The sequence below is a fragment of the Giraffa tippelskirchi genome, chromosome 4 (genome assembly GCF_054371585.1).
Source record: "Giraffa tippelskirchi isolate mGirTip1 chromosome 4, T2T-mGirTip1v1.2.pri, whole genome shotgun sequence".
NCBI lineage: Eukaryota > Metazoa > Chordata > Mammalia > Artiodactyla > Giraffidae > Giraffa > Giraffa tippelskirchi.
Genome location: NC_137278.1, coordinates 86,994,151 through 87,011,107, shown reverse-complemented (window position 1 = coordinate 87,011,107; position 16,957 = coordinate 86,994,151). Strand labels below are relative to the sequence as shown.

Below are 16,957 nucleotides of genomic sequence, written 5' to 3'. Positions count from 1 at the left end.
CTACATTTATTAATATTCATAGACTTCTATGTCATAAAGAATATATTTTACAGTGACCCAAAAATCAATTAAAATTTTAAACTGTAAACAAAGAATAAATGGGAATAATACAGAGAAAGGAATAAAAGGAGGGAAAGATAACAGAGTAAAATGCAAAGAAAAAGAAGTGGGATCATGTTGCTAATTTTAATAGTGTGTGTTATTCGCTCAGTCGTGTCCGACTCTTTGCGACCCCATGGACTGTAGCCTACCAGGCTCCTCCGTCCATGAGATTTTCTAGACAAGTATACCAGAGTGGGTTGCCATTTACTTCTCCAAATTTTAAGAGTAAATAGCTTTTACAAGATAGATGATTTCTACATATCCCAACTTAACAATATCTCTCAAATGCAATTATATATAATATTAAAAATTATGAACTGCAATAGTAAAGATAATATATGGAAAAAAGGATCAGAATAAAATGCTTAAGATATGACCTCCTGTTTACATTTTAATTACACAAAAATGTGTATGTATAAGTCATATATATACACACACAAACACACAAACTTATATATGCATACGTATATGTTAGCATTTCCATAATAGTCTTCACTGTCAGTAAACACTGCTGAGGAGAATAAAAGAGGCTTTCACTGCTCATTGTGTACGCTTTTAAATCATGTACACCCATTTTTTAAAAGTCAACAGATTTAACTGGGCAAGGACATTATGGGTCAGTTTGTTTTCTCCTCTATATTACTCTTTTTTTTTTAAAGAACATTCTAATGAATATCACTTTTAAATCTGCTTAATATAAGGGAATTATAAATAATACACTTAGATATTTAATTTTTTAGCCCATAATAATTGTCATAATAGTGAAAAATGAGGGAAAAGTTTTAAAATTAGTCAACTGAAGTACTACATAGTCATATACTGGAAAGTCCTATGTATACCCAATTAAAAGGAGTTAAAAAAAAAAACATGTAAATAGGTTCATGATATAAAAAGCAGCTAATTAAAAAAGTCTGATCTCATTTTTGGGAAATATTTAATGAAAGTATTACAAATAGATTGCTATTAATTTATTCAACAATTAATTACTGAGATCCTGTTGTGTACCAGGTACTGAGATAAGTACAGAAGATACAGAGTAGACCAGCTGCCCTGGAGTAGGAAATAGGTTAGGGAAATACTAGAGAAGGAAACAGACATATATACATATATAAATAATCTCCTGAAAAGCTATTTAACTGCAGTGCTACCATGGTAGGCTATCTACAAACATCATCAACAAAATTCCTCCCACCTCTGAATGCTCATGCCACTTCTCCGGTTAGGTACAGAGTCAATTTTTCCCTCCCCTTGAATCCAGTCTTCCAATTTGCGTTGTCAAGTAAAATATGGCACAAGTGATACTGTGCCACTTCGAAGCCTAAAGATTAAGAGGCCTAAAATTTCTACTTACTTTCTTGCCACCCTGAATTGCCAGGTACTTTAGGATACATCAGCAGGAAAGGGAAAACATGTGTAGAGAAAGGCCCTGAAGAAAAGTAACAAGTGGAGATAGGACCAAGATGAGAACTAAGGTGCCTAGTAGACAACCTGCATTATAGCCCCAGACAGAAAGTGAGACCACCCTGGAACCTCTAGCCTAAGTCAACCTATCTTAACTGACAGCAAATGAAATAGAGAAGACTGGTCACCACTCATCCCTGACCACAAATTTCTAGCCCAAAGAATCATAAGGAAAACAAAAAAAGGTACTTTAAGGTGATATGCCATGCTACAACTGATAATTGAGACCAAAAATGGGTGCCTGGAAAGTGTATTACTAAAAGAGACACCTAGAAACTATAATATTGGCTTTGGGGACAAGAGATAGGTGGAAGGGGAAAGGGCAACAAGGAGCGTGAAAGGTAGACAAGCAGTAAGGACACTGCTAGAAGAAGGGTATTCCATATTATTTCCTGGCAGAAAACAATTAGCATATAACTGTCACATGACATAACTTAGAAGATTAGAGAATCTATAAATCTAATTAAGATTCCCCAACAAAATATTCAAAGTGTCAATGGCTTCTTCACAGCCAAATATGAGGAGATGTAAGAAGAAAAACATGAGGTAAGAACTATAAGCAGAATTTAAAAGAAATATTTCTAACTAGGAGTTTCTTGGTTAAAAAATAACTTTCTCATCACTAGCCTCTATAGATAGCCAAACACTGTCAAGCAAACAGCCTAAGGACAAAGACCAAATACAGAGAACTACCAAGAACGTGGGCTCAGAATCATCAAATCAAAACCACATCTGTAAAAGCCTGTGTTAGGACCGCAGGAAGACTTCAGACCATGCTTGCATATTCTCTCAGGCAGGTAAAACGGCTTCTGAGAAATTACACGATCCTAACTTGGGCTCCAAAGTGGAGAGAATCCTGTCTCGGTAAGAAAGTGGAGAGAATCTTGTCTCAGTAAGAACTGTGGATGTGACTTTTGTCTAATGGAATGCACTTCTAATCTTATATACAGAAAACCCACAAAGTGGTTAATGGAGTTCTACCAGTTTGTACTAAAACAAAACACTATCTCAAATGAAAAGAGGCCTTTAGGCTTTTAACCGTCACATAAAACAGAATAAAACTGCTACTCAGATGCAAACAAAGCCCATTTCTTATGGAAAAGTAAAAAGGACTCAGAGAATAGAGCCAAGAGCCAAAAGGACCCAGCCAAGAGCTAAGAATAATACAGATCTTCCTCAACTTACAATGGGGTTAAGTCTAAATAAATCCATTATAAGTTGAAAATACATTTACTACACCTAACCTACTAAATATCATAGCTTAGCGTAGCCTACCTTAAGTGTGCTTACAACATTTTCAATAGCCTGCAGATGGGCAAAATTATCTAAAACGAAGTGTATTTTATAATAAAGTGCTGTTTACAATAAAGTGCTGAATCTCTCATGTAATTTATTGAATGTGCTGTGCTTAGGCACTCAGTCATGTCTGACTCTTTGCAACCCCATGGACTATAGTCCACCAGGCTTCTCTGTCCATGGGGATTCTCCAGGCAAGAATACTGGAGTGTGTTGCCATGCTCTCCTCCAGGCGATCTTCCCAACCCAGGGATCAAACTCAGGTCTGCTGCACTGCAGGAGGATTCTTTACTAGCTGAGCTACCCGGGAAGCCCAACTTATTGAATACTGTACTGAAAATGAAAAACAGAATTGTTGTCTGAGTACAAAAGGATTTTTAAGTGTATTGGGTGTTCACCCTCATGATCACATGGCTGACTGGGAGCTGCGACTCCCTGCCACTGCCTAGAAACGTGAGAGAGTATCATCCATATTGCTAGCCTGGGAAAAGATCAAAATTCAAAGTACAGTTTCTACTTAATATGTATCACTTTCACACCATCAAAAAGCCAAAAAATCCTAAGTGGAGCCAGCATAAATCAGGAACCATCTGTAATGAATTATGAAACCACTGCCAGATGATAGAACCAAGCCATAATAAAGGACATTTTCTGTTTCCTGGTTAGGTTTCAGAACTGCTTTAGAACAGAGACTACTACACGCTTTTCATTTTTCCACCCTCCAATGTGATTAACTGTCTTCGTCTCAAAACTGTATACTAAGTATATTGGGGAGGGGGGAGCGGTGGACAACGGGGAGACTTGCCTTCTTAGTTCACAGGTATCCAAATCAAAAAGAGCTGCACCCAAGGAGCCTCATCCACATCCCAGCCAAATTCAGATGATAAAATAATGAACTATGAACCTGATGTCATAACTGGATAAGATTTCTGGGCATCTTAGGAGATGTCCTCCATGTTGGAGAAACATGAATTGTCCACCACAGGAAGAATTGTGGTAGTCCATCAACAAAGACGCCTGACAACAATTCCTCCTACTCATGTACACATATGCTACTCCTCCCATCAAGAGGTGGCATCTATTTCTCCTTTGGGAGACAAAATGCAGTGGAAATGATGATATGCAGTTTTAGGCCTACTCCTTAATAAGCCAGGAAATTTCTGGTTTTGTTCTGTTACCCAGAATCACCGTGTAAAGAAATCCACACCATCCTTTTAGAGACAGGCCAAAAAGATAGAAAAGCCCTGGCTGATAAAAAAAACAGGCCATAGAGAACAAATGAGGTATCTCAAGTAAAAGTCAGCACTAAAGTCATCTTGGATCCTCAAGGCCTATTCCAATCACCTCAGTCAGTGTCTTGTGGACCAGAACAAGGTGTTTCCTACTCAAACTCCTGACCCCAAAATTGTGAGCAATAAAACAGTTATGATTTTAAGTCATAAGTTTTGAGGCAATTTGTTATTCAGTAAAGGATAACTGATACAGGTAATGGTAAGCAAAGTGACACAAGAAGTGCTTGTAGCAAAGGTTACAAAGGGAAAGTACTAGGTACTTTTGAAAGAGTCAGTATTAGGGATCCTAGTGTAATCTGAGAGATAAGAAAGGTTTTTCTGAGAAGAGATGTACTTAAAAGTGGTAATTTAATGTTATTTAATAGGGAGGAAATTACGAACATAAATTTTGTTCACTGGTTTCAAATTTCTATTTTCCTACATTTTGACATTACACTTGTTTTACTTTTGAAGTAACATTTTAGCCAGGAACAAAAGTTTTTTACTGTCCTGTTGCAGTTGAAGAATGGGATGCTCTGATGACACCAGCATTTCAAAAAGTAAACAGGCTATACGGCTTTAAAATTTTCTGAAGAATTGGAATGTATTAACACAACCTAAAATTGGTAAAGAATCCACCTGCAATGCAGGAGACCCTGGTTCGATTCCTGGGTCGTGAAGATCCACTGGAGAAGGGAAAGGCTACCCACTTCAGTATTCTGGCCTGGAGAATTCTATGGGGTTCCAAAGAGCTGGACACCACTGAGTGACTTTCACTTTCACAACCTAAAATTATACTGCTTACAATTTAATATCACTCAATTTTTGCAAACTTCTTCAGCTTATGTAATCCCTTTTAGTTATTTCTGTGAAAAGATGTGGACGACATGAGACTGAGAGAACTAAATAATACTTCGATAACAGAATTAAAAACGGAAATGACTCCCAAAACTGCAATAATGGAATAAAACCAACATGAAAAAATTAAAGAAAATTAATTGAAGAGACATTCACTTTTAGGGTTAAAAAGAAATCAACCACTGAAGTAAAAGAGGAGAAAATAATCTAGTTTAACAGTATAAAAAGTCCTTGGGGTTTGAACTGACCGCAAATATATCAGACAATAGTACGTAAGCCATATCAGCATAAAAATTGTTAATCTCATACTTCATTAACATATTTAATTAACAAATATTTACTGCAAACCTAAGATGTACCACTTATTTTCCTAAGAGAATACAGTAATGAGGACCAGAGAAGGAATAATGTCACCATATTTAGAACTAGTCAAACTAAAAACATATGGAATATTAAGTCCATATGAAGGAAGTGGTTGAAAAAATTACAGAAATGTGACCTTCAAAAGAAAAATGTTCTAATTTGAATATTTCCCTAAAGAAGAAAGAAAGCTCTTAAAACAAGTCTTTTATTTTCCCAAAATAATGACTACTCTGTGACAGGCACTGTGCTAGGCACTGGGGTATAAGTGGAAAACAAAATGTCCCTGTCTTCACTCTACTTATAGTCTAGTGAGTACACTATCCTCAAAGACCTTTTAGCAGGCACCAAATAATAATGTCAGCATTTTTTATAACAGAGATCTCTTTTATAATAGATCTATATTATATATAGATTATCTCACTTATTATATATTACTATATAATAATTGTTCTTATAATAGAGATTCACATATTTTGATTAAGGCTGAAATAAATTACCTCCAAAGTTACCCCCAAATCTAAAATTTTATGATTACTTACTTGGAGCACTATACCATGAAAGAATGTAATTGTTATCCTGAGATGAATATATAATGAATAAGATAACAGGCAAACCAATACATACGAACACATAGACACATGGGTTTTCTTTTTAATTATTTCTACCTAACAAAACAACCATGCCACTTCATACATTTAACCTTCATAGGCAAACTACTCAAAACCAACTTCAATCCACATTCAGAAAAATCTAATCTCAAATTCTTTGTTTCACTGTAACAAGAATTTTTAAATTCCTTTATCCTAGTGATCATCTTACCCTAGTTAAAATAATTCCAAAGAAATTAATATCCATGATTTCTCTGGGATTTCTTATATTAGTTAGTATACCTTTCCATGGCTTTAGCTGTATAAGGCAAATGCATTTCAATACTGTGTTCATCTTCATCTGTCTGCAGAGACATGCGTTCAAACATTCCTGTCTTCCATAGTTCTCCGTAAACTAGAGGTTTCAAAATATAGTAAAACAAATGTATTAATGTATATCCTTATCCTGTGAGACTACCCAGCAACACAAAACTACATGCTTTGGCAAGAGACAAAAGTACCACGTAACGTTCTCCTTTGGTTTTAGTTTAAAAAAAAGGGAAAAACAACTAGCTTCTTATAGAAGACAAAACAGTCAGACACATAATGATTTACTCAGCATTTTCATGTTATATAGTTACATAAAAAATAGTAATTTAAAATTTTCATCAAGTCCTTTCATTATATCTAAAATCACCTCTGAGTTTAAGGTTTTCCTTGACCTTAATCAACCAGTAGATACTAACAAGAACGGTTGATCAAAACTCCTACTAAAATATGGAAAAATCCCCCAGTCTACTTCCTCATGAGGTTTAATAAAACCGTTTTTGAGTTTTATTTTTAAATAAAATGTATAGGATTATTGGTTTACATCTCAGGTTTTGTTATATCAAGAACAGAAAATTCTCACTGAAAATGTTATTTTCCTCAACATTAAGAATTAAACTTGTCAGGTAGACTGGAATATAAATTTACCACAGTACCATGCCTTAATCTTAAATTTTTAAAATGATTTAGTAATTCAGACCCTTCTGGTGGATTATACTTAAAACCAGATATTATATAGCAAGAAAATAATGGAATTTAATGTTAAAAAAGACATAAGAATATTTTTATTTTATCATTGAATAGAACCAGCATTTTTATAACTACACCCTTAAGTGGGTTTACCAATATCAAAGAAAGAAAAAATAATTGTATGACTTTTCTTCTATGAAATTATATCTGATTAAAAATTCTCATTGTTAGGCTATCCAAAACCAAAATTTTCTGAATGCTCTAACAAGGTTTTACAAATCAAGTGTGACCCAGAGGGTGGATGAAGGTAGTAAAAAGGTACAAACTTCCAGTAATAAGATCAATAAGTACTGAGGATGTTATGTACAACATGATAAATATAATGAACACTGCAGCATGTTATACATTAAAGCTGCTGAGAGTAAATCCTAAGAGTTCTTATCACAAGGGAAAAGAATTTTTTTGTTTCTTTAATTTTGTATCTATATGAGATGATATTCACTAAACTTATCATTTTATGATATATGAAAAGTCAAATTACTGTGTCACTTTAAAACTTATAGTGCCGTATGTCAATTATATCTCCATAAAACTGGAAGAAAAAATAAAAATTTTAAAAGCATTTAAAAAATTTAAAAATTACATACCCTAAAGCCATTCCAGGGAGTGAGGTTAGAAATATTCCAGTTTTGTTAATAAGCTATATCTTAACAACAAAATGCTAATACTCTATAAAGCCCAAAATTATGAAATTTTAAGCCTAAAGTTTAAAAAGAGGTGACCATTTCCTTTGCAAACAGCTTCTTTTATTCTACAAAAGAATTTGCTGCAGAATTTCTTAAAACAATAAACACTCAACATAATTAAAATATAATTTGATGAACTGGAAGGATATACACCAAGTTCATGAATGTGGTTACTTTCGGGAATGTGGGACTGTAAAGTGAGTTCAGATGAGGGGAAAGTCTGAGTCAAGTGTGAATGATAAGTACATGAGTGTTTGTTATAGTATTTTCCATACTGTTTGGCATTTTTAAAATTATGTTTACCCATTTTTCCAAAAATACTATTAAGAAAAAGTTTTACTTGACACATTCAATGTACATTTAAAATGAGACACAACTAAATAAAAAATGTGATGCCTGGAATCTTTAAAAATCAAAATAATAGGTATGTTTTATAAATAAAATATACATAAGATTTATGTAGCACTCTTCTTGCTGAGTTTCACAACTACAGTCTCATTTTTTCCCATAAAAAGCATAAACAAGGAAATAAAATCATTATCCTCATTATCCATTTACAGTGAGAGAATTGTTACACACAGCGGAAGACTAACATGCCCAAAATCTTTCAACAAGTTGTTGTGGGTACAAGTTTCTTTTCTGATGGTACAATGAGTACATAGTACTTCCTTGATTATAAATATAACTGCTACAGTTCAGACACTAGTGAATCTACAGATTTTTGTGGCTGGCAGAAAAACTGCAGTTGTCTTTTAGGCATATGGAAGATTTTCTTAGTTTTTGTTTTTTGCAGATTAGTTACAATGAATTTTATTTTTAAAATTCAAATATTACAAAGGTAATACTTTTAAAATAAACTCTAATTTCTATTTTTAAAAACCTTGTTTACAAGCTATAAGAGTTCTATATACTTACTCTTTTGGTCAATACGAAGGTCATACAGAGGTGTTCTATATATATCCACACTGGAAAGTGCACACCGAGAAAGGGGCACATGATGAGAAGGCCCAAGGATGAAAATTCTCCGGCTGGGAGATACACAACAAAAACACAGGACAATCGCACTTCTACACAAACTTTGTTAAATAAAAAGAAAAAAAGTAATTTTTAAAAATTACGTGTAATACTGTTTTCCTTCTTGATTTCACCACCTACTGTTACATGCTAAATTGTGTTCCCTTGATATTATAGGTAAAGTCCGCCCCCCTGTACCTTAAAACGGAACCTATTTGGAGATAAGGTCTTTGAAGAGGTGGTTAGGTTAAAGTGAAGTCATTATGGTGAGGCCTGAATTCAATATGACTGGTGTCCTGACAAGAAGAGGAAGAGACACATACAGAATGGTAACTGACCACGTGAAGAGACATCAGGAAGACAGTCATCTGTAAGCCAAGGAAGGGGCCTGATAAGAAACCAACCCTGTCAACATCTTCATCTTGGACTTTTCTAGCATCCAGAACGAGGAGAAAATAAATTTCTGTTGTTTCAATCACCTAGTTTATGGTGTTTTGTTATGGCAGCACTAGCAAACTAGTGTATCTAATGACTTGCTTCTCAATTAATTAAGTTCAATTCCTTATCTCTGACTTTCTGTTGAAAGGGCTTTAAAAGAACCATGTTCAATACCTGGAAATAAGAGTTACTAATTATCTACAGTAAACAGACTGCTTAAAATCACCTTTGTATTCACAATGGCGAGAACACAGGTTTTCAATAGCTACATTAATTGCATTTTAAACATTCTGGCTATTAAATAAAATCTCAAACTTATACCCGAAACCTACCTACAACTTTAATAAAACTACATAACAGTATGAAGTCTGAAAATCCAACATATCACTACAAAGAATTATTCAGATAAAGCTATTTCCAAATTTCTTCCATAGCAGAGAAGAAAGGCATCTTGTTGAGAAGAACTCAGTGTGATAAGCTTTCTCTGTTCCTATTCAAGTAGAAGTCATTCTCAAAAACAAAGAAACGTAATTATGTGTTCTTTGCACTATAGGCTAAAGAAAAGAATGGGGCTAACTTGTAGCTTATATCTTTACAATCCCTTTATCTTAAACATCAAGATTAAAATGGATGAATTCTCATTTTATCTCAAACATCTCTACGATCTGAATTCCAAAACTCTCCATTTTCTCTACTCTCCCAGATTTATATGAACAAAACTTTCCCCACCACACACACACTCACAGACAGGAAACTGTAAGAAAAAAGAATATATATATGTAAGCTATATACCTAGAAAATTAAGAGCTACTCATTGCTCAATTAAGGGACAAACACTCAAAGACTGAGACACCAGAGCTCTATCTGTTTCACATCAAAAACTTGCAGGCCAAGGAATGTGTGCTATATTGCTAAGTATTTATTTTGATAAAATTCTATTACAGGTAAGAAAATTAATCTATGGTTGGGTGTATCTTACTTGTTATCTGAGGTGTTGGGAGGGTTGGGGGAGACAGGAAAGATGTGGGCAAGGAAAAGGTGATTCTCAGTTTAGTCCCAAAATCTCCTCAAGAAACTTCAATCCTCAAGATGTCACTCAGAGCAGACATGTTAAGACCACAAGGCATTTCTAGTCAGAAACATAATCCTTTTCCTCACCTCCTCTGCTACTACTACCTTCCTGTCATCATCTCTATGATCAAATCAATAACGTTTAAGGAAAAACAAAAAATCAAATCCACAGATTCCTAAATGAACGAAAAGATACCACTATGTTCTCATACCTTACTGGCATATAAATAACACCACACTTTTTAAAATTAAAGTCTAATGTGGGACATAAATAATGGTATATCTGAGTGTTTAGGAAACTTGCTTAAGGACAGGTACTATATTGGGTTGGCAAAAAAATTCCTTCAGGTTTTTCCACAGTACGTAAGTGGAAAACTAACAAACTTTTTGGCCAACCCAGTATGAATTAAGAACTAAGTAAGAAAAGATAAGCATTCTTATGATTGAGGAATGTTATTTCTAAGAAAAGAGGACTAGAATACTTAAAATCAGACCACTCCTGGAAATTCAGGATAATTAAAACATGAAATGACTTTTATAATATCAATTGAGGCACAGATATATTTCATAGGTAAGTGTAACAAGATTCTTCTGACAGTGACTAAAAAATGAGTATTACTTCAGAAATAAAGACCCGAGGTCAGAAAACCTAACTGCTTCCTCTAAGCTAATACATGGCTATTCATCTTGCTTGCCTTTTCGTCAGACCCAACTGAGATAAAAAGATAAAAGCCTAGTGCAGAAAAGAGCTCCCATCAGTCTGCATTATCCAGCTGGGTACCCCAAGGGTTGAAACTCACCCGAAAGCAACATAGTGAAGTTCTGCATTTAGTTAAGAGAGATACCAGGAGAAAAAAGAGATTTAAGTCCCATCAATACAAAATCCTTAAAAGTGATATACCAAAAAACAAACCAAAAAAGGCTAGGTATTGTTGAAAAGAAGGAAAAACAAAGTACACATTGAATGAGTACTAATCTCAGACTGAATCTCTGCATTAGCTATATGCTAAAAGACAATTAATAGCATAAATAAAAAATAACATCTTTTCTCTTTCTTCCCCCCTAGATCGCTAGGTCCATAAACACCTAAGCCATACACATATTTTGGAGAGAAATGGATAATGTAGGCATAGGAAGTAATGCCACTTTCTCTCCTTTTAATTAATTACAAAGTGGTTTGTCGTAAAGGGGTTACTTTTAAAATAGCCGCATATAATCACTGTTACCATACATATAAAAGAAACCTTTAATATGAAAAAATAGGAAAAAAATTAGGAGGCATTCTTTCAGAAATAATGTAGTTTACGTATAATAATACCTCCAGAGAATCCACATTTGTGGAGTTACTAAGAGAGTAGTCTATGCACTCAACACATGAGTTACCTAAGTGCCTGTTCTCATCAATAGTCAACTATTTATACTAAATAATGGAACACAAGTAAATTTTTTTTAAATGTTTCATAGTAAGAGGAGATATTTTAACTGAAGAGTAAAATGTCATGTGGCCCCAAAGAAGATTCCTTTTGGCTCTCTTTTTCTGCCCTGCAAGGTTTTCTGAAAGATACGAATCAAAATCAAGTTACTATCTAAGTAACATCCTGAGTTTCAGTTTTTAAAGTTTTAGTAATAGGAAAAGACTTTGCAACTATAAATATGGGAAAGAACTTAATGTATCATTTTAAAAATTCCTTAGACAGAGTACTCTTTCTAAAATATGAATCAGATCATATCACTCTCCTGCTTAAAATGTCTTTCAAAGGTTTTTCATGGTCAGAGGATAAAATCCAAAATCCTTAAAACAGGTTCTCAAGTCTCAAATGAACTGGTCCCTCCAGTGTGATTCTCCCCCACTTAGATCACAGTACTTTATGCACACTGGTCTTCTTTGCAGTGCCCTGATGACAAGGATACCTTTGCCTATTTCAAAGCTTTTTCACATTAATTGTTTCTTTTGCTGGCTTAAAGATCATCTCCCCAGAGATGCTGTCTCCAATACCTTATACACAATATAAATCCAATCACCTTGAATTATAGCAGTTCTCACAGTGTGAACTGTGGATTCCTCAATACCCTTTCAAGGAGTTCACAAAATCAAAACTATTTTCATAATAATACAAAGAAGTTATCTGCCTTTGCAATGTGTTAACATTTGCACTTGTGGTACAAAAGTGGAACTGTAAACTGCTGGCTACAATAATGATAATGGAATCAAAATGTACTAGTAGTTATGTATTCCTTACCTTCACCCATGCTGTTTTTTTAAAGCCAGTTTCATTTAATTTCATTAAATGCTGAACTCTGAATACAGTTTTATTAAAATATGCTGTATGACAAAATGCATTCAATTTGTGGTAATAAATGCACAAAGCACGTCTGCAACATACAGAAGCATGTCTCAAGGAAAAAGCATTTGTGTGCTTTTGAGTTATGAGCTAAAGTAGACATTTTCCCCATGGAACACAATTTTTAGTTCAAAAAATTACTGCAGAGAAATTGTGGTTATTTCAACTTAGCTAGCTGGCAGAAATTTTTTAGAAAACAAACAAAATGAGCCTGACACTTCATAGAAAACATTTGACATATTTGTTGCCAATGATAAAATTGAAACTTTTAAGTGAAAGTTAGGACTTTTGCAAAACTTGTATCACTGTGAGATTGACAGCTTCCCAATAATTAAAAATATTTCTAATGAAATTGATGGTGATAGTAATGTGATTTTTTTTTTTACACTGTATGATGAAATCATGCAAAGGTAAAAGATCCATTCAAAGCCTATGCACAAAAGATGATCCTGGTTGACATGTAGAGAATGGGAAAGTAAGAATGGAAGCTAGTGGTATCAAGTTCAACCTTCTCTCTTGGACTGTTATTTTTTCTCTATACTTATTATTCCCAAAAGCATGTGTTCTCTATTTTCTCAAAGGACTCTGAAGACATTGCAAATCTCAGGGAGGGCCACTTTCAAGAGAATACAACTATGACTGTCAATGATTATTTTTAACACTCAGACCTTCAAATTTATTTATTCAGAATTCAATTCCAATATACTAATTACAAGAGTAAGGTGATCACTCACATCAGCCATCATTTGTCTTTGATGATCGCCTTTATCATCACCTTCTCAGTCCTTGACTCTTTTTCCTTTTTACCATTTTTTCCCTTCCATTCTTACTGTCCATCAACTTATTTTTAACACACAATTTCCACTTATATCGATATAGACTCTCTATGTACTCCTAGGCCAAATTAATTCTGGGGTACCCTTTCAGTACATATCATCATCAAAAAAATTCTGCGAAACAGAAAAAGGCTTGGAGAAAGTTGTTATATGAACTAGCCTTGATTATAGATGGTTTATAGACCAGGGTCAAATAAAGGATGTTTCTAAAAAGCTTTACAATCTAATTTCTACTTCACTCTTATTCATGAAACAAGTTAAAATTATACATTAAATATGTATTATGAAATATCTGTTAAAGCTGCTCAAATCATCTGGCAATATTATAGTTTATTTATTATTAAAAATTTACTAAAAATAATTTTCAATAAAGACCTGATAAAACGTGCAGGACAAACATACTACATAAATACCAAAGAGAGCAGCTTTTTTAACAATTTGAACAAACTGCTCAAAGGCAAAGAAGTAGGCTGAGGGTGAGATTCTCTTTTTAAACTCATGGCTACTGTGAGTTACTTCTACATCTCACCACGAATGATTATACTTCATCTATGCTAGTACAGGTCTAACCAATCAATCAACATTTTGACAGAATTATGTTTCCAGCAGAAATTTTTGAAATTTCACAAGTTTCTTATTTTATAGAGTGGTATACTAAGCTTTTAAAATTCACAAGTTTCTCATTTTATAGAGTACTATATGACTCAGTCTCAATTTGCCAGGAAGATTTTTTTAAGCTAATTTCAGAGCTGTCATTAAATTATTATGAAATAGTGTACTTCAAACATCATATTAAATTCACTGTCAGATTCTAAAATAATTCAGATACCTTTTCATGTCAATGAAAAATTATTCTTCATTCATTAACCAGAATTTAACAAGTACAATAAAAATTTTCAATTATAAAGTGATTAAAATAGAACAAAGGGCTTTGGATTTTTCTTTAAAAAGTGTTCAACTCCAGGTTTTCAAAGAAAATTTTAAAAAGCAAACTATTTAACTGGTAATGTTCCTGGACCCACTTCCACTGAGCGCACTCACGGGGGCAGGCGAGGGGCGCACTCAGTTCTGACAGCATCTACCTTGAGACACACCAGACTCCACAGGCTAAGGGTTCAGACTTACAGAATGTCCCCACAGCCATCCCCCACCTCAGAGGCCAGTGGCAAGCCCAGGTTGTCACTTAGGCTTTACAGATTAGAGATTCGAACAACTACCTCCCTGAATTTCAATTCAGATGCCAATCGTAAGTCCAGGTTATTACCTGTACTTCTGACAGACTGATTACAAGTCAGAGGTTCCCATGACCGCCTCCTTGGGTTCAATTTATTTGCTAGAGCGGCTCACAAAATTCAGAAAAACATTTCACTTACTAGATCATTGGTTTATTATAGAAAGATGTAACTCAGTAACAGACAGATGGAAGAGATGCAAAGGGCAATGTAAGGGGAAAGAGCCAGCAATTTCCATGCCCTCTCCAGGCAGGTCATTCTTCCTAAATCTCCACATGTTCACCAACCCAGAAGCTCTCCAAAGCCTGCCGTTTGGGGGTTTTAATCAAGATAGTGACTGATTCAACCTCCAGGCCCTCTCCCCTCCCTAGAGGAGGTCAGGAAGTGGGAATGAAAATTTCAACCTTCTAAACACAGGTTCAATATTCTGGCAACCAGTCCCCATTCTTAGGTGGGGTCCAAAAGTCACTTCATTAACATACAAGAAACACCTTTTTTTGTCAATGTCACCACTTAGGAAAGTCCAACGGTTTAAGGAACTATGGAAGAAGACTAAATCTATATGTGAAATATATTTTGATCATCTAAATGACCAAATATACATTTCTTACAAAATCACAATAGTGTATTAACTGTCTAACATTTCCAGAACTAAATATTTTACCATCAAAGGGAAGGTAATAACCAAATGTTCAGATAATGAAAAACAGTATTAAAGCTTTTTATAACCTATATGTTATAACCAAATTGATAAAAAGTCAAATTCTTAATGAAATCAAATATATAATAAGTATGTAAAACAAATTACTTCAGTGACAAAGCAAGTATGATATAATCTCCAATCACCTAATCAAAATGGAATCTAGCTATATTACTTACGTAATAGATGGATCCACTTGTTTGTAAGCATGAGCAGCACAAGACCCACAGTACGTATACCCTGCATGGCTACAAAACAAAAAAATGTTTAACTTAATGATCAGATTCAAAAGCAAATCATTCTGGGAGAAAAATAACTTCTGAAAGAAATATAGTAATTATGGTAAACATAACAGAATTATGTGTATAGATTAAAAAGCAATGTAGGGAATGATGCAACTTCTAGAATAGCACAGGGAACACATCATTGTTCTGTGTTCCAATTTTAAATGTTAAAAAGTATTTTGTAATTTTTTTTTTGATCTGAAGGAAAATTAGATTTGAAATTCTCTAGGCTTATTTGAAGTTGCTAATGTAATACTAAGGGGCTTCCCAGGTGGAGTCAGTGGTAAAGAATCTGACTGCTAATGCAGGAGATGAAAAGAGACTCAGGGGTTCAATCCACGGGTTGGGATCCCCTGGAGAAGGGCACTGCAACCCACTCCAGTATTCTTGCCTGGAGAATCCCAGGGACAGAGGAGCCTGGCAGGCTATAGTCCATAAGGTCACAAAAAGATAGACACAACTGAAGCGACTTAACATGCAATGTAACACTAATAATAATATATGAGTTTTCAACATTCCTGTTCAATACCATCAACAGACTGTTACATACACATAAACGATAAGATCAAAAGCAAGTCAAATCAGAGCAAAACAAATACCCTATAAGAAACAGCTCATGTCCCTCTGCATATGTAGAGGTAAGAGAACTGACCTGGCCTTTTATGTATTATGCCCTTTCATTTTCTCTCACTATTATGCATTCTATTCTTCTCACCCTCTGGTCTTAGCTTTACATTGGTTCTCTTGATCACCCATACAATGACTTCGTTTCAGAACTTCAATTTTCTTTCTTGACTCAAGTTATGTGAGTCTAGAAATATTTTCTTTAATGCTTCTAGTGTGTGGCCAGTAAATGTTTAACAAATGGCTCTGCAGGAAAAAAAAAAATGTATACATATGTACAGAAGCTTATTATAAATTTTACTGAAATAAAAAAATATATATCACACATTTTACAAACAATGAAAAAATATGTAATACCCTTTACTGCAAATTCCACACAGGCAATTGATTGTCCCAGAATGCTTTCCCTGATTTTAGCTGACCTCTTTATCATTAGCCAAATAATGACTACAAATGACAAGAGTGAAACAATGAAGACATATGTCTGAATTTCACTCATTCAACAACTTGAAAAATGTCTTTATTAGACAGTAGTTTTTCAAATACTGGAAAGCATATTTCCTTCCCCATTTCTTTGTGCTAGTCACAACTGTAAAGCTTATAGACATAACATAATTTAAAATTTAATCTGCATTATTAACCTTTCCTCATTTCTTTTCTTGAATATAGACATATAATCAACAAAAAATAAAGTCCTGATTTGTAGCAATCTGCC

At 34.2% G+C, this 16,957-nt stretch overlaps 1 protein-coding gene across 12 annotated transcripts in view; it reads right to left on the bottom strand.

Moving 5' to 3' along the window:
* The window catches only part of MEMO1 (mediator of cell motility 1), a 125,071-nt gene that overhangs the window by 33,391 nt on the left and 74,723 nt on the right, over positions 1-16,957 (bottom strand). For 6 of the 12 annotated variants that reach the window (XM_081590328.1, XM_081590325.1, XM_081590326.1 and 3 more), the window contains 3 exons: positions 15,514-15,582; positions 8,617-8,729; positions 6,242-6,353 (listed from right to left, as the gene is read on the bottom strand). The exons of 1 other annotated variant lie outside the window; for it this stretch is intronic. In XM_081590328.1, coding sequence (XP_081446454.1) covers positions 6,242-6,353; positions 8,617-8,729; positions 15,514-15,582 — 294 coding nt within the window. Of the gene's footprint in view, positions 1-6,241; positions 6,354-8,616; positions 8,778-15,513; positions 15,583-16,957 lie in introns of all 12 variants that reach the window. 5 more of the 12 variants (XM_081590322.1, XM_081590323.1, XM_081590320.1 and 2 more) reach the window with 2 other exon arrangements.